The sequence below is a fragment of the Mauremys reevesii genome, linkage group 2 (assembly GCF_016161935.1).
Source record: "Mauremys reevesii isolate NIE-2019 linkage group 2, ASM1616193v1, whole genome shotgun sequence".
Classification (NCBI taxonomy): Eukaryota; Metazoa; Chordata; order Testudines; family Geoemydidae; genus Mauremys; species Mauremys reevesii.
In genome coordinates this window covers 240,070,532-240,089,555 of record NC_052624.1, presented here as the reverse complement: position 1 = coordinate 240,089,555, position 19,024 = coordinate 240,070,532, and the positions used below count along the sequence as shown (strand labels likewise).

The following is a 19,024-nucleotide window of genomic DNA, read 5'->3' as shown; positions in this document are numbered from 1 at the left end:
GTCTCACTAAATAAAAATGAAGAGATTCAATAACTTGCTGAGCTCTTGCAGTTAAATGGCCAGATAATAAGGGTCTAATGCTGCTGTCCTGACACAAGCAAATCTCCCTAGTGAAGTCAGTAGGTTTCCTTTCAGAAAGAGGTGCAGGATTTGACTCTGTACATATTTTCATTGCAGCTTGATTTATTATTCATAGACATTTTATTTTTTTAAGAGGATGCCTCTCTTTCCCCACAGCATTGGATTCAACACTGAATATGCTAAGTTCCCTTAACTCCCACTGAAGTCTGGCCTGGAGAGTCAGTGAAAGGTGAGGATACGCAGCACTTTGCAGGGGGCACTTAGTGCTTTGCAGGATCAGGTAGTGTCAGATGCTTTAACAGGGCCTGATCCTGCTTCAGTGAAAGTTAACTTCCAATGACAGTAATGGGGCAGGAGCATGTGCCCCATTATAGAAGGGGATCTACAGTTTCTGCCACCTTGTCATTCTAGAGTTGCTCTAAAGGAAGGATCATCTGACGTCACCTATGTATTTTGATCAGAACACTACAAATAATAATAAAGTTTGTAATTTTGATGAAGATTTTTGTGGCAATTTCTCACAAAAATATTTTGTATTTTTTTTTTTTACCAGTACACGAAGGGGCCACTCTACTTAGTACTATGCTATTTTAAACTAATTTTGATGCTACTATGTCCCAGCCGTACAAGAACATATGCACGTCTAATTTTATGCATGTGAATGTCCCGTCAAAGTCAATAGGTGTACTCATACAGATATAGTTAAACACGTACATACAATAATTGTTTGCAGGATCAAGGTCTTAACCATTAAGACCTTGTCCACACTGGACTGGGTAGCATGGGTCTGCTTCTGCTGTTGTCAATGGGTTTTTTGCCAAGATGTCATGTTTCTTAAATCATAGTTTGCTGGAAAAGTGCTAGGTTCCCTGGACAGAAGAAATAGGCCTAAATGTTGAGGTATTAATTTCTGTGGAGGGAATCTAAGCTTGTGTTCTAGAAAGCTCCCTAGGAATAGTGGCTCTTATCTTTTTGTGCCCGATACCTTTTTCAAAGATTGCCTTTAAACACCTGATGTCTTGTCTGCATTAAAAGAGAGAACCATTTTCATAAATGCTATTTTTTCTATTATTTTTTCTTCTTGCCCTACTGCTGGCTATTTTTCCTAGTGGAATTGTATGTGGCTTTCATTTGCTCCATAAATTATCATTAGTATCAGGTTATAAGAACAATGGAAAAAATCCTGCAGATCTGACCCAGTCCTCATTTAAGTTGCCATAGATTCTATACTTTGAAAGAACTTTCAAAACTGAATGCACTTTTCACTATTTATTTTGCTTGTACTCTTTGTATTTCTTGATTTATTTGTAGCCAGTTTCGTCTCAATTGCTTTTCCTGATTTTCATGTAATAGTACAATACTGCAATGTTTGGACAGTGAACACTGCAGGATAACATGTGAAAACACAAAACAGCCTCTTTTAAAAAATATGTTTAAAGGTATATTGTTTAAATTATGTAATTTTTACAAAATTATTATTTCAATCAATATTAAGTTTTGTAAAACCTTTTAATGTAGGGTAAAGTATATGGCACTGTCCCTTTAATTCAAACCCCGTTACTCACATCACTGTCGTCATTATTATAAATAGCCTTTGGCTTAGATTGTGAGTTAAACTGTGCACCTACTCAGGGCTTCACAGAGAATAAGAACTGCCCTTGTACTCCTGTGCAAGTTAAATGGACCATAGGTCCACATGCGCAGGGGTAAGAAGAAACTGTGTCTGCTACTTTCTCTCCCTGGAGCAGGTGGGTGAAAAGCACAAGGGAAAGAAAAGAACTTTGGTTCTGTCTCCTTGACATATGGGCTAACACAGGCTGTGTTGGGATAGTGTCATTAAATGCTTGTATAGGCCAGGAGAAAATTACTACCCTCTGCCCAGAGCAACATGGAAGCAGGGAGGGAAATGTGCCTTTCAGGCAGTTCTTTTCCTGCACTGTTCCTGGTGCATCATTTACACATGGCTTGTGGCAGATCCACACTCTAGCCCTTAGTTATCTGTGTTCCGAGGTGGTGCATCTGTCTGCAAAAAAGCTTCATTTGTCATTACTTTTTGTAGATCCTTTGCCATAGATTTTCCTAAGGGAACATGGTGGTGTGAATAACCTATCAGAAAGTATCCTCCATTGTTTGTTATCAGGCATTTTTATGTGGACTTTAGCTACCTAAAAATCACCAACAAATACACAAACAGGAAAACCTGATAAAATTAAAAGCAACAATTTGTTACCAGTCACTGTCTTTAAACAATTCTTTAACAACATCTCCACAATTACCGTGGCTTTGATTTAAATCAAATACAGTTTGTAGACATTTTGGCTGCAGGTCAGTATCGCCAACCTCAAGAGTTCAAAAATCATAAATGAGATCTCCCCAGAATCATGAGGTTGGCTTAAAAATCATGAGTTTCTTTTAAAATAATAAAGGGAGGGGAGGATTGTTCGCTTTCTCGTTTCTGAGACTTTAGTGTGCACTTGCTTCAAATTTTAAAGGTTTTTTCTGTAGCCATAAGGGCTAGAAACTTACTTTTTAAAAAAAATTCCCAGCAACTAGGTGATTGGGAGGAGGTTAATATGAACACCAAATATCACAAGATTCGTGATAAAATCTCAAGGGTTGACAACACTGCTAGAGTTAGAGTTAAGTTTTGAAGTTCACTGAGAGGGTGTAAAAGGGCGTGAACCAATTGGGGGAATATGAACCAGTTGTTTTGGATTTCAACAGACAAACCAGTTGTCCTGTCAGTCATGCATGGCCCATGGCATTAAATGGGTGTTCTAGGATTACTTCAAAGGTTTGGCAGATGAGACACGGAAAGATCATACCTCTGAAAATTGGCTGCTCCACTAAGGAGATCTTTTTACTGAGTCTCTGCCATGCTCACCTCGCACAGAAAGAATATTTTTCATAGCCAGAAAATTGTCGTTAATTATCTGATATAGTAAAAGATACCTTAACATGCTTTTCCAGGTTGTATTTCCCCTGTATCTGTCAATTAGGGTAAGATTTATGTTTCTGTTTGCTCTTATTCCTAATAATTTTTTTCTTTATCTATTAAAGAATTACAAATAATTTCACCCAAATCTCTTCTGTTCTTAATTATTTAATTTCTTACTATCTTATATTCTTATCCTGATGTCCTGTTGGAGCAGAGGAACTATTTCATTGATACATCCATAGAAACCGATAGATCAAAATGGGTTTCAGAACTCCCTACGGGAGAATACTATACAATTGGTTGTCTGCTTTTTCAATGGCCTAGCAGGTTATTAGCGAGGCTCTTGTTTTCAGCCTTTGGTTACAGTGGCTTTGCTATATGCACTGCTACAGGTTGGGGACCAACTGGCTAAATGGCAGTTCTGCAGACAAGAATCTGGGGATTACAGTGGACAAGAAGCTGGATATGAGTCAATAGTGTGCCCTTGTTGCCAAGAAGGCTAACGGCATATTGGGCTGCATTAGTAGGAGCATAGCCAGCAGATCAAGGGAAGTGATTATTCCCCTCTATTCAGCACTGGTGAGGCCACATCTGGAGTACTGTGTCCAGTTTTGGGCTCCACACTACAGAAAGGATGTGGACAAATGGTAGAGTGTCCAGTGGAGGGCAACGAAAATTATTAGGTGGCTGGGGCACATGACTTATGAGGAGAGGCTGATAGAACGGGGCTTATTTAGGCTGCAGATGAGAAGAATGAGGGGGGATTTGATAGCAGCCTTCAACTACTTGAAGAGGGGTCCAAGGAGGATGGAGCTTGGCTGTTCTCAGTGGTGGCAGATGACAAAACAAGGAGCAATGGTCTCAAGTTGCAGTGGGGCAGGTCTAGGTTGGATATTAGGAAAAATTATTTCACTAGGAGGGTGCTGAAGCACTGGAATGGGTTACAGAGCTGTCTCTTGGGTAGGGCGAATAGGGGCGACCGCTCTGGGCCCCATGGGCCAGTGTGATTGGCCAGCACGGTTGGTCCCAGAAGAGACGAATGCGTCACTTCCGCCCCGGGCCCCGCATCCCCCTAGGGATGGCCCTGCCTAGGGAAATGGTGGAATCTCCATTTTCAGAGGTTTTTAAGGTCTGGCTTGACAAAGCCCTGGAGTTGGTCCTACTTTGAGCCGGAGGTTGGTCTAGATGACCTCCTGAGGTCTCTTCCAACCCTAATCTTCTATGATTCTACAGAGCTCTCTATATACCTAATTCTCATTGGCATACAGGTGATAGGCAACAGAGGAAGAGTGAGTGTGAAATGGAAGTCATTGCCCCCTGAATCTGACTGACTGTGGTATACAGTTTTCAAGATCATATGCTATGGCTATCGTGCAACTGATTTTTTTTCATTTCTTCCATTATTCTCAAAGTATATTGATTTTCACATTAGAATATACAACATAGTCAATCTTGGAATCAATGTGACAAGTTCTGCAGGCTATGAAATGAAAATAACACAGCAGTATCTTATGTGCCTGACCTCAGCTGTGGACATCTGCATGATTCTGATATCAGCAGTTTACTACCAAGAACGGTTTGCAGCAGTAACAGAAAAATGTAAACAGGTTCATATTTTTGCAACTCAGGATGACGGGGCAATGCTTAAATATGTTATGTTGAACCTTATTTTATGTAGAAATAGTTACCTTGATTTTCTATGCTTAATAAAAGCTGGCAAAAAAACTGCACAACTATTTAATTATATTGTGGTATTACGAAATTCAAGTTTTTAATACATGAAATTCTACTGCTAAGCATTTAAGAGCCAGATCCTGCAAATTTTATTCAGCAAAATTCAACTGCTTTAGCCTGAGTAAGGAAAGCAGGATCAGGCCCAAATATTTAATTATTGAAAAAAGAGTGTCACTCTTATTGGATCTGAAACCACTTGATAAATGGTGGGTTGACACTATAGGCCCCTATTCAGGAAAGCACTTAAAATCCATCCTGATTCAAGCCAACATTTGATTAAGTGCTGTCCTGAATAGGGATATGATGCTGAATTGTGACCATAATGACTAGATTAAAGCTTCAGAGAAATATCTCGGTTGTTATTAAAAAACATTTATGGCACAGATTTTCTTTCAGAAAATCCCTGCAAAAGTGGCTCTAGGGAAGGATACCTCTGGACCTGAATAATTATTAAGAAGAATATTGTTGTGAATAATATTAAGCCAGTATTTAACATTATAATTAACACATCAAAATATTAGAACTGCTTGTATTATTTATTTTACATAACCCAAAAGTACCAAGACCAACCTTTTAAAACTGAATGCCTGAAGTTGGGTTCCTAATCCATATTTAGGCACCTGAAAAGTGGCCTGGATTTACAAAAGTGAGCAGCACCCCGCTGCTCCTACTGAATTCAAAGGCAGAGTTTGGCTGGGGAGGTTTAATGTGGCAGACACCTTTTGCCAACATTTTTACAAATAAAAAGGCCTGGCTTTTAAAATCTTATCTGACTCTTACAGTACATAAACTTAACATATTCACTGAATCAAAATGGTAAGGGTAAATAGACTGAAAACCTCTTTTCTTTTTCTTCCAACCTTCTCTTTCTCTCTCTCTCTTTTAACCATTTCTCGTGTCATGCGATCAGGTGACTCACTAAAATCTGATTATAAAGTATTACGAAATCTCTTACTTGATGATGTATATAAACTCCCTAGTGTAAGGCAGAAATTCGGTGGTGAAGTAAAGTGCAGACTTCATCCCAGAATTAGCTACTACGGGCATCACCAATTTCTTTTTGAAGACAAGATCCTGCAGTTAGAAGAACATGACAAGTCTGAACTGGAGTTATCAAGGCAACAATGGTAAGAATAACTTGCCTTAGCAGCAAACTAATTTAACTGACCAGGATGGGATCTTTCTTTTCTTTTTTTGATAAAAGGTGACATAAATCAGTGATTAAACCATATAGAATGATATATTTCTTGCTAATTTAAAGAGGTCTAATATATTATTTTATAGCTATACAAGAAGAAAACACCACAATTCAATATTAAAATATAAAACCTAAAGTAGCAATTAAGAATAAAATGAGACATAAATTTATGTCTGTCTAGGACCCGACGAGTGGCACAAATTATACCCTATTGCCAATGGAAACCATCAGTCCCCTATTAACATTAAAACCAAGGAAGTCAAAAAAGATCCATCTCTGGAGCATCTCAAGATCACCTGGAATTTGAGCACCTGCAAAGAGATTGTCAATGTTGGACACTCCTTCCATGTGAACTTTGAGGACAAGGATAACCGATCAGGTTAGTGAGCAGAGATTTTTGTTTGATTTTAAACATTCTTTTTTTCCTGACCCTTGACTAGAAACAAAAGGCAAATGGACTTTCAGCATAAATACCAATTCAAATGTGCTCACTGATTTAGCATGCTATATCATGTGATGATATAACTTTACACTCCATGCAAGATCTGAAATACATCCTTTTAAAATTAGGATTTGTTGGCAAGTGTTCCATTGTTACAAGCAAATTTAAAATTGGCCATATTTACTGGACATTTCCAGGTAGTAAAATATCCACAATCATGACTGTTTTCTTGTGGGTTTCCTACCAACAATTCTCTACTCAAATATTAGTTACGGATTTAGCTTTGCTTTAAAAAGGGAGGGTGAGGCACTGTTTGCTTGTTCTGATTCGCAAATACTACTACCATCCCCTAAATGACTCTTCAGACAAGTAATTCTTAGCGTGATGGTTAAGCAAATGCAGACCCTATCTGCCAGTAGGAGTGAATACACCTTTCAATGTCAGAAATTTGTGTATCATTGATGGTGACCTACAACATCACTAACAAGAACATCTAAGCTTAGCTGTAAAATATTATGGGAAAACTAATATAATACACTCAGAATATCTTGTACATATTACTTGTTTTTCTTCTTGCACAGAAAGGCAATTTTAAGATCTAGTATAGTGAACTCTAGTAGTGGATTCTCTTCTACCCCAGGAAGGGAATGAACTCAGGGATCTAACAGATAGTTTCCATCTGTCACTCTTGGAATCCTAATCCTGTATCTAATAAACTGCTGCTACTGTATGTTTCCCTGTCTTTTGTTTCCTCGTTTAAGTAATTAATAGTCTCTGTTCATGTTGAGTAGACATAAATTTTAGGGCTGAATTTGACAGACATGCTGATTTACTGTAACTAAGACATAATATGTACATATCAAGATTTTTATTTCTAAGAGTTTATATTAATCTATGCACAATCTTATTTTTTTAATTTACAAATGAAAATTACATGTTAAAATAGACTAATAATAGATCTAATATTTTAATTGTCTACATGTAGGTAGGGAAGTTTGGGGATGTTATGATGCCTGTGCTGGTCTCCAAACTTGATTTTAATAAGTTATTTCATTTCTGTGCAGTGGTGACCGGTGGACCTCTGACTGGAAATTATAGGCTGCATCAGTTTCACTTTCACTGGGGCCAGACTGACGATCATGGTTCTGAGCACACTGTGGACGGAGAAAAATATGCCTCAGAGGTAGTCAATGAAACAAAAGTAAAAGGTCCCATTTTCAAAGCTTGAGTCATAAATATCACCCTAAAAAATGGATATGCACATGTAAATTCTCATGCAACATCTGTATCTGTGTTTACTGCTTGGGTAGTTACATCTGTTTGCACAAGGAACAACCTGCTCTGCATGTGCAAAGGGGATTTTGCAGGAGAAAGTTAAGACCTGAAGCCAACATTTTCAAACTTGGTTGCCTGAATTACCTCCACCTAGATCCATATTTAAGCACCAAAAGAGGGCCCAATGCTTCAAACACATGTGTGTGCACTCTTGTGAGTAGTCCTATTGGCATTAATGGAGCTAAGTACTCATATGTGTAACCCTTTATAGAATCAGACTCTGGCCTGATCACCCCTAGCCACCACTGAAGACAGTGGAAGTTGAAGGGGCTCAGCACCTTGTAGCATCAAGCCTAATGCTTGTTGCTGGAATGTAGCTTTCTGTTGCTTCTTAAGGAGAACAGCAATGAGAGGGCAAAGCTGGAAGAAAATAATGGCAGGAAAGGTTGTTAACTGAGACCCACTTTTCAAGAAATGAAAGCCACTCCTGAGCTGACTGCTTTTGTTTGCTTTTCATTATCAACATACCAAGAACAATTTAGTCAATGTTATCTTTGGCTAATCTTTAGATTTTAGACCATTATTGCATGTGAATCTAATGAGATGGACTGGCGTATTTGTCTGTAATTTAGGCAGTGCCTCTCACAACCAACAGGCTCTTCCTGCTAGGAAATTTTCCACCGTTGATCATGCTAGAGCTATCTAATTTATGCAGCCAAGATATGAAAGGGGCCTCCCTTTAGAACTGCTTCCTGCTATAATTAGATAGTGAACTTGGGCTGCGTTTGAACAACAACACTTAAATAAAAATATGTATTACAGAGCAGTTTGCATCAGCCATTTAAAAGAGTTTTAAAAAATAAAGCTGTTGCAGTTGAAAAAAAGACTCCAGTTTAGCTTAAAAAACATAGCTGGGAAAATCTTTCCTGTTTTTACTTCTTTAAACCACCGTTGTTAAAAACTGTGTGCATTGCATGATAATTTCTGCAATGTGTCCCTGCTTTTAGTGATTTTCCATTGCCATTTTAATAAGCTGTACCACTTTTGGTGATCTATTGATGGAAAATGCTATACCAATAAAACTACATAGTTGCTAACTTGAGGAACTTCTAATGTTTCTAAATATTAATAATTTCTAAAATAATTTCAGGTGAATTAAGAACCTCAGCATATGATTTCCAGGACTTCCAGATTTCTAAATATATTGCATCATGTGTAAGATATATTAGGCAAAGACATTAGTGTTGAACAAAAGATACCATGCCCTTTTACAGCCGATATGTAAAGGAAAAGCCACTAACATAGCTACTTCTAGTATGTACTGTCCTCTAGATATGTCTGTTCATCTCACAGGCATAAGGCCTGTAACTGTTAATCACACCACTAGCTCTACTGCAATCAATAGCATACTCCTCTGAGTAAGAACCTCCTGTATGACTAAGGGTTGCATCCCAGAAAGTAGTATTTCCAATAATAAAAAATATATATTTACATACCCCTATATTTTACAGGAAAAGCCTGTAGCTCTGCAGTCTACAATATAAGGTCCCAAACCTTTAGTTAAAAGCACATGAACAAACTGCAAAGTGAAGTCGGTGGCGCTCCATGATGGCGCACTAGTTCATGTGCACACTGCCAATTGCAGGATCAAGCCCTAAGAATGTAGCTTTGGTTTGTCTCTAATGTTGTTGGCTTTAGTAACTGTTTCTCTGTCAATTGCTTTTTAGCTTCACCTGGTTCACTGGAATTCAGACAAATATTCAAGTTTTGCTGAGGCTTCAGATAAGCCTGATGGTTTGTCAATCATTGCTGTTTTTCTGAAGGTCAGTTACACAACATAGTGAAACCCCCTTTTTACCTCTTTTGTTTCCCCTTTTAAAAACGGTTTTATTTATTATCCTATCCACAAACCAGAATCCATTCAGTAAAGGAGACTAGACAAAGCAATATTATCTGTATTTAGAGATGCCCATCTCTGTTGACTTGTCTTAGATTTCAGTAGTCTGATTATTTTTTCAACCTCAAATAGTGAAATGGCAAGTCATTATTAAACTATTTTTATCATGCTATCTCTGTAGGATACAAAACAATTTTATATTGCTGAATTTTTGAATGGATTGTCTCTGGTTTTACATGTTGGAATGTTTGGCCTACTCCCAATTAATTACTATTGTTTTACTTTAGTTATAAATATCTGGCAATATTTTTTATTGTAAAGTTACACAAGACACACCTAAATTATTGCAGTATATGTTGTTGTTGTTTTCCAAAATATTCTCTTCCACAGCATGGGAAGATATTTTTGTATTGAAGTGTGTGGCTCAAATTGAACTGAACTAATTCACACAGTTAATCTAAAAAAATAACTGAGCCAAAGTTGTATTCAGCTTATACAGGAGGGGGCCATCAGAAAACGAAGGTTCTGTTCCCAGCTCTACCACTGACTTTTTATGTCACCTTGAAAAAAAAAAAATCTCTTAATTATGCCCTGCCTCAGTTTCCTTGTCTGTGAAAAGGGATACAATCCTACTTAGTAGAGCTAACAGGATTTACTTTGGTCAAATTCTTGCCCTTTTGTGTTTCCTTTCTACACAGACTTGTGTGATCAACTTTTACTGACGTGAACTTTCATGGAAAATAACTTTCAAAGTCACAAGTGCAAGTATTACCAGAAAACAAACATTAAACTCACATGCATAGGCATCTATGCCTGAAGTGCAGAAGCAATACCATGTGACTTATCTGGCCACTCGCAACCAATTAACACAGCTTAAATACTGAATACCCAATAAAGAACAGTTCACAAAAAAAAAAAAAAATTAGCAAAAACATTGTATTGAATACTTTCAAAGAAAGAATAAATTTGAGGTAATCACAACAACAAGAGGTTATGCTGGTCAGATAAATTATTAATTACAGTCTAGATTCTGACACCGTTACTCATGTTGAGTAGTAGCTTATTCTACCAAGTAGCTCCACTCATTTCAGTGGCACTGCTTGGGGAGTAAAGTATTACTTACTCCACACAAACAAAAGTGCCAATCTGATTTTATGAATGATTTGCTTAGCTCTAAATCTTAGCTAATTTATAGTGGGGTTGTGAGGCCAAACTAATTTATATTTCTAAACCATATTCAGACCTTGGAGTAGAAGGTTCAATGTTAATATAAATTAATAGTTATATGTTTATGATTCAACAGTTTTCTGACTATGTTTATATTTGCAGGTTGGTCCCCCCAATGAACATGTGCAGGACATTGTGAAGGCAGTAGGTTCGATAAAGACTAAGGTAAACATCACTGCCTGGTCACGGTACTTTAGAGCAGGGTATTGATTTCGAAGCTAGTGAGTTCACTCTTGAAATTCTCAGTTGTGCTCCTTACCTTATGCCAGTTTGAAATGTGATGAGCTGCACTGCATAGCAGTTCCATCTGTATACTTGTTATAGAAATCCAGGGTTCAAGCTGCTCATGTAGGGGCAATATTGAACATCCAGCTTAAATTGCCTTTCTGAGTCTAGAAGTAGATATACACACATGACCTTTATAAAAGTGCAAGCAAATAATTTATAGTCTTAATGCTCAGCACTTAAGCTGCCAAGGGCCTCCTGTAAAATGATAAGAGCTCTCAATTCCATTAATTTATTTTAAGTATCTAACCATCCATCTACAGTTTATCTTTAGCACTTTTCACCATATATCCAACTACTGACTGGACTTAGTTTTGCCTCATCTCTACAGCCTATCACATATATATATATATATGCTGCCCAGATGTTCAAGTAAAACAGGTTATGAATTTCATGTTATGTATTTAAGATATAGAATGTCTTTCCCACACAGTATTTACAAAGGGCTATGGGTTTGATCCTGGGAGGAATTCAGCAGTCAAGTCCCAAGCAAAGCACTTAAGCATACAAGCAGTCCTGTTAAATTCAACAAGAATATTCATGCTTAAATATGTGCTTAAGTGCTGGATCAGGATCACAGTGTTCAGCACCTTGCAGGTTTGAGCCCATAGGAAAACACCTGTATTTTAAAATGAACCCTATTTCATTCCAGTGCATAAAATCGCCACTCTTATTCTCATCTTTTATATAAACAATATCTGACTGATGTATACTCTCACTGTCAGTCTTATTAAACGAAACACATTTTCCACAGGGTAAAAAAGCTCCATTTACTAATTTTGACCCATCAACTTTACTTCCTGGATCCTTGGATTACTGGACCTATTCTGGCTCTCTGACTCATCCTCCCCTTTTTGAGAGCGTCACCTGGATTATCTATAAGGAGCCCATTACTATCAGTTCAGAGCAGGTATAGTACCACAAAAAACCCAAGACTTTTCTTCACAGAGAAACTGGAGAATCATATAATCTTGTTGTGCACTATGATTTATTGATTTTATGTTTGTTTTTATTTTTCTCATTTTCAACATATAAGACAAGAAAAAACCTTATAAGGTATTTTTTAAATAATTTTATGCCATTAAACTGTTGCCACCTATCATTCTAGCAGTGGCTGCATGTCAGTATGAATGAAGTCCTTTCTGTGTAAGTTTCACATATGATTTTGTAAAGAGCTTTTGGATCTTTTAAGATAAAAAGCACTGTGGGATCATTTATTAATAATCCCTTAATAAATGGTAAGGGATTTTGACACCTAGGCCATTTTAGTGTACACTTGATAGAAAGCTTGTTACAAACCATTTTGGCTAAAAAGCAGTTTTGTAAACCAAATTTGAATTAAACAAGGAAGTTGATCTTAAAGGCACTCTTCTGTGTTTTAACTAATAATTACCAACATTTTAAAACTAAAACTTTAACTAACACACACATTGGTGCGGGGGTGGGGGGGTAGGGGAACTCACAGAAAGTTGTATTCTTTATCAAACTGATTTATTACACAGATGCATCAATGTCATCACTGAATATTTAATAGATTTTTGTACTTGCCAGTGACAAAAGGAGATAAAATGCAATAAGTGGTCAGATCATTCAAATAATCATCTAAAAGTATAGCTCCTGATTCATCACTGTGTTACTCCAATTCAATGCTGTCACAAGTCCACTGATAGCAGCAGACTCTTTATTTCCATTTGTCGAGGATTGTTTTAATGATGAGATTTTGGATTAAGCGCATGAACTACTAACTACTAACTATAGAACCAGCCTAAGAAAGATTGCTTCTGCTTTTTAATATATGGTATTTAAGTTGGACACTGTGTCCCTTTTCCCCTCATTTAGCTGGCCCAATTCCGCAGCCTCACATTGACCAATCATCGGCTTCCCCAGCCATTGAAGGGCAGACAAGTGAGAACCTAATTCCAGGTAATTATGAATTAGTCAGAAGTAAAAATATTTTCTCAAAACCAATATATCTAAACAAAAGGCCATGTAACAATGCACACAAATTATTTTAAAAAGTGAATCTCTGGTTAAGATACCATGCTCGTATCCTGCCATATGCTATTGCTATTGATTGTAATGTATTTACTGAAATGAATCTATGTTTCTTGTGCATTGTAAAGCAAATGCATTTTAATGTGTGGCTTTTACCTTAAGTATTTTAAAATATTTTTGGAATAATCTTCATATTTTTATTAAATTTATTAAATAACCTAGATATCGTGATGATAAATAGGAAAATAAATCCTTTGAATAAAATAATAAAATAAGTCAGTGTTCATTCTTAGCTAACTAATCAAAGATTTCATTTAACTATGGTAAATATGTGTTAATTTTTGCAAAGGAATCACTTCTGTTAATGCTAACTTTAGCTGTTATCAGTTGTTTGCACAATAAAAAATAATATATTTGTCCTTTTTGCCTGGTAGATACTTAATTTTATTAATTGATATTATAAAAGTATTTTGAAACTGAACAGTACCGTAAAAGTGCTAAATATTGCTATTTTCAAGGGAAAATATGTCATTTGTTTATTTCATTGACTTTCACTTGTCTTATTAGCACAACACTGAAACAGAAAGGTAGTCAGTGAGATAAAGAGCTCTCCTTCACACTGTAAATATCTAAGTTTAAGTGTAGATTTAAGTCACATGCTTCTCAGGCTAGTTGAGACTTAATTCATCACAAAGACCAGATTTTGCTACTTTTACTCAAGTACTTTACCCTGCAAACAGCCCCAGTGAAGTCAGTAAAACTATGGCAGTAAGATACTGCTCCGCAATAGGAAAGGTAGCAACATAGGCCCAAACAGGACAGGATGGGACTGTAGAAGGAACAGGGTGATGCTTAGGAACAGATGCCAGATATCCAGCTGGTGTGAATAGGCATAGCTTCATTAAATTCAGTGGAGTTTTGTCAACTTATACCAACTGTGAATCTTGCTTGCCATAATATTCATAAATGGCCAATCTAGACAAATATGTACTAAAGAAAACCTTGCCCCGCTCCTGGCCCTCAAGGCCACACCCCTGCCCTGCCCCTTTTCAAAGGCCACGTCCCCAACTCACTCAACCCCCCTCCCTCCATTGCTCAGGCCAGGGGTGGGGAAGGGTGTGGACTCTGGGAGGGAGTTTGAGTGGAGGAGGGGGTTCAGGGTGTGGGCTCTGACAGGGAGTTTGGGAGCCGGCTCTGGGCTCGGGCATGGGGGGGTTCTGGGAGGGAGTTTGAGTGAGGGGTCTGGGGCAGAGGCTGGAGTGTGGGAGTGGTTGAGGGGTGCAGGCTCTGGAAGGGAGTTTGGATGCTGGGTGCAGGCTCTGGGCTGGGGAAGAGGTTGGGGTGCGGGAGGGGGTGTGGGCTCTGCAAGGGAGTTTGGATGCAGGAGGGGGTTCGGGGTGTGTAGGCTCTGGAAGGGAGTTTGGTTGTGGGGTGCAGGCTCTAGGCTGGGGCAGGGTGTTGGGGTGCAGGAGGCAGTGTGGGGTGAGGGCTCTGGGAGGGAATTTGAGTGCGGGGAGTGGGCTCTGGGCTGGGGCAGGGGGTGGGGTGTGTAGGCTCTGGAAGGGAGTTTGGTTGCGGGGTGTGGGCTCTAGGCTGGGGCAGGGTGTTGCAGTGTAGAAGGGGGTGCGGGATGAGGACTCTGGGAGGGAGTTTGGGTGCGAGCTCTAGACTGGGGCTTGGGGTGCGGGAAAGGGTGAGGGGTGCAGGCTCAGGCCAGGTGGCGCTTACCTTGGGCAGCTGCTGAAAGCAACCAGCACATTCCTCTGACAGCACCTCCTAGGTGGGGGGACCAGAGGGGTCTCCGCACACTGCCCCGCCCACAGGCACAGCCCCCACAGTTCTCATTGGCTGCAGTTCCCGGCCAATGGGGAGGGCAGTCTATGGAGACCCCCTGCCCCCACAAGAGCCGCAGGGAGCAGCACAGGGCCAGGGCAGGCAGAGAGCCTGCCTTAGCCCTGCAGCACTGCCAGACTTTTAGCGGTTTGAAATCTCCCAGATTTGGAGGCTGCTGTAGCCAGATATAGAGCCCGATCCAGGAGACTCCTGGTGAAACTGGGAGGGTTGGCAACCCTAGCCCCACTGCACCAGGCACACCAGGTGTGGACTGGCAGGATCCAAGTGTGGGGTGAGAGGGTTCTATGTGGGACTAGCGGGCGGCTCAGTGGAGGCCTGGGGGTGCAGAGTTTCCTGCAGCTGGGGAAGGTTTCTAAGGATGAATCTGACCCAGCCCCTCCTTGCAGGAGAAGAGGAAGTTATGTCCTCCCTCCTCCAGCCTAGCCAGGACTAGCAGCTGAGCCCCGTGTAGGGTAGGAGCCACCAGCCAGGGTGTCCCCAGCCCTGCCCCCCACCCAAGTGAATTACCTCTCCATCGGCTGCTCCAGGTGCCCAAAACGATGTTCCTGTGCTGCTGGGGAGGGGTATGTGGTTGCTTTTGCCACCCCTTTGCTTCCCCATCAGAAAGTCATTTTTTGCGGGGAAACAAAGAAATCTGCAGGGGACATGAATTCTGCATATGCACAGTAATGCAGAATTCATCCAGGAGTATACATTGGACAAAATGATGAAGTTAGCAAACTGTCCACAGTCCTTCGTCCATCTGTTCTCATTTGGTTAGCAAGTGTGTATCTTAACCACTGGACAATCTGATACCAATGGCTGGTAGAGTGAGGTCCAGGTCTATGATGGGGTTCTAAGCACTACTTCAATACTGCTCCTAAGATTTTAGAGCTTGTCTGGCAGGAGGCAGGATTCCCATCTCAATTCCTGGAATGCAATAACCATGCCAGGGCACTTTGTTATTCCATCCAACAGCAGCTCCACATTCCTGGCTAGAAAGTCTTTTCAGCCCTTAGCTTCTTAACTTAAATCTAGTGAAACATGGAGCTCACCTTGCTGCTCAAAACAACAAGGATCACTGCCTGTGGATAGGCACCTAGCTTCAAAAATGTTACCCTTCAACTTAGACCTTAGGAGATAAGAACTGCCCTTTTCCAACAGTCATAAAACAAAAAGCATGTCTGCCTCCCCATAACAATCCCTTTTCCACTAAACCTAATAATATCAGTTGCCTGATACAGAAAACATATCTAAAATCAATAATCTTCTTGAGATATAGATGTTTATACTCATCAGCAACATTCTTCATGTTTTTGTCCTGCAAGAAACACATGAATAACTGGCATGCAGTCAGATTGTTCTATGACCTTCATTAGCAGCACCAAATCCTACTAACTTTTCACTAACTGCTGTAAATGAAACAAAGAGATTATGGATCTTAGGTTTCTGGCTACAAACCTGAATAAATAACAACAAAGTGGCTTAGTGAGTGTTACTGAAAAAACCACACTATGTGTCACTGCCTCAGAGAAATAACTATTTAATTCAATAAACAGCTGTGAACTGCACATAGATCAGAGATGAAGGTAAATGTCTTATTTTATTTTCAGCATGGGTGCTGCAGTAAGAGATCTTCCATTGACTGCTTCTGTCTGAACTAAGGCAGTAGCTCTGCTGTTTGGTTACTAAGTCATTCACCAACAACTTCAACATCACCCTAGCTAGACCTGACCTCCAAGAACAGTGTTCACTTGGCCTTAAGATCAGAAAGGCTCTTCCTCTAAGCTTTCTTCTGTGATATGAATTATACGTCTTCTGAGAAAAAGAAAGCACTGCTAGCTCTGTTCTCAACCTGCATGTCAAACACTATAATACATACTGCCCTCCATTTCTACTTTTTTTTTTTTGCCAGTCAAAGGTCATTTTAGTTTACCCCTCTTCAGTTCTCCCAAAATAAATCTGCTTGTTTAACAGAATAAATCAGACTGGAACGGCCATTATATTAACTGTATTACCTACGTGATCCTTTTGGGAAGGGATTGTACTCATGATCATAAAACAACTTTGTGGTGTTTATTATATTTTATAAATGCACACAGGGATTGTGCTGGGTGTACATTTTAGAAATCCAACATTCCAGTAAATAACCCTAATTCCCATCCATTTTCCTGAAATAAACATGACTACCTTCTTAGAAACTCAATGTGGATCAGAGCCATGGCGTTTGGACCTGGATTTGGATCACAATTTAAACTTTCCCAAAATGTGGGTGTATTTGGACTTGTAATTCTGGCTCATGGAAGAGATATGCCCAAGCTGTAAAGTTTGGATATTGATCCAGATCCTAAAGTTTGGCTCTGATCCTGCAACTGGATCCCTGTGGGTGAACCTTTACATCAATATAGAGATCCATGGAAGTCACAGATGCTCTACATAAGTGCAAAGGTCCACTCAGAGGGATCCAGTTACAGTCTGGGGACCTGTGTGTGTCTATATGTGGTGATAAGCAGGGGAGAAATTCAAGCCACTGTTCAGTTCAGGCCCATTTCTAACATAAATCGCATTATCCTGTCTTTTCTTGTTTTTATTCCTCTGGAGGGGGACATGAATAAGTGTTCGCATCACACTCCAGTCAGTCGCTGGCCTGAGCCAGGAAAGCTAATGATCCAACCAGTGGACCAAATTCAGTGATGAATCCTGGTCACGTGCTGCCTGAGGCACACTGTGCATACACTAAGAAGATTCTTCCGGTGAATTCTTCCAAAAGAAAACTGATGGAAAATACCAAATGGGACTACATATGAAAACCAAAGGAACTAGTGATGACAACCAAAAATGACACAGAAAAATTCTTATAGCACATGGTCTCATAAAATGTAAAGCAGACTAAATCAGCTTGATAATGTAATCCACCTGGCAAATGGCAAACCACTCTGTCTCAATACCTCAATCACCAGTGACATAGCAATTTGTTATCTTTACAGTAAAGGAAGAAAGCAATGTACAGAAACCAGGGATCATATTCTGAGACATAAAATTAACATAGTAAGATGTATAAAGATACACCTTTACCCCGATATAACGCGATCCGATATAACACAAATTCGGATATAATGCAGTAAAGCAGTGCTCCGGGGGGGTGGAGGAGCTGCGCACTCCGGCGGATCAAAGCAAGTTCGATATAACACGGTTTCACCTATAACACGGTAAGATTTTTTGGCTCCCGAGGACAGTGTTATAATCAGGGTAGAGGTGTATATTTTACAAACATATAATATACAACCCCAAGGCTGCTGATACTTGAAGGAGAGTTAAAACACATTAAGCATGGATTACAAGGTAGGTATCATTATTCAACTTCTCCTTATTTGAATCCCAACATGAGATTTACTTCTACTGTGATGTCTACACAGTATTAGCTAATCAAGATGAGGTAAAGAGGTGGTTGGGGAGAGTACACATAAACAACATGTATTATTACATAAGAATAGGCCATACTGGGTCAGACCAAAGGTCCATCTAGCCCAACAGCCTGTTTTCCAACAGTGGCCAATGCCAGGTGCCCCAGAGGTGAACAGATAGATAATCACTCAGTGATCCATCCCCTGTATTAAAAGACATGAAAACGATCAAGACATATGCCAGTCATCCCCTTCACCATTTTGCTCGTATGTTGCACCCTTTTCCTGACATAATCTCTTTGTCTGTCTTTTTGCCCCAAAGATCTTACAATCCAAAGACTGTTTCTTCTAATACATCTGTACTGTGCCTCACACACTGTGTCCATGTTAATGTTAATGTGATACAAGTAATAATAATTCATAAAATGCATATTTTTACTCAGCACCCCTGTTTGGATCAAATTAAATTTAATAAAATTATGTGATTTCTGAGGTTAGACATCTTGGATGCAGGATACAGTCGGCATTTTGATGTGAAGCAAAAATCATGAGGCAGGGCTAATTATTATTATTCCTAGATTTTTAAACCAGAAGAGACCATTAGATCATCTTGTCTGATCTCCTGTATAACATAGGACTTAGAATTTCATCCAGATATTCTTGTACTGAGCCCAGTAACTAGTGTTTGACTAAGGATATCTTCCTGAAAGGCACC

General features: G+C 39.4%; 1 protein-coding gene across 3 annotated transcripts; it reads left to right on the top strand.

The window, feature by feature from the left end:
- The first annotated feature begins 5,672 nt into the window (after positions 1 to 5,672).
- On the top strand, positions 5,673 to 18,030 carry LOC120398791 (carbonic anhydrase 1-like). Of its 3 annotated transcripts, none has more exons than XM_039526441.1 (8): positions 5,673 to 5,880; positions 6,133 to 6,330; positions 7,458 to 7,576; positions 9,396 to 9,491; positions 10,895 to 10,957; positions 11,832 to 11,987; positions 12,917 to 13,000; positions 17,507 to 18,030. In XM_039526441.1, exons 1-7 carry the CDS (start codon positions 5,844 to 5,846, stop codon positions 12,992 to 12,994), a joined length of 747 nt encoding a protein of 248 aa, XP_039382375.1. In that variant the 5' UTR covers positions 5,673 to 5,843; the 3' UTR covers positions 12,995 to 13,000; positions 17,507 to 18,030. The 3 variants fall into 3 exon arrangements, with proteins under 3 accessions (XP_039382375.1, XP_039382374.1, XP_039382373.1); XM_039526440.1 differs by having other exon boundaries at positions 17,504 to 18,030; XM_039526439.1 differs by lacking the exon at positions 17,507 to 18,030 and adding an exon at positions 16,519 to 17,445 and having other exon boundaries at positions 5,674 to 5,880.
- Positions 18,031 to 19,024: the final 994 nt, after the last annotated feature.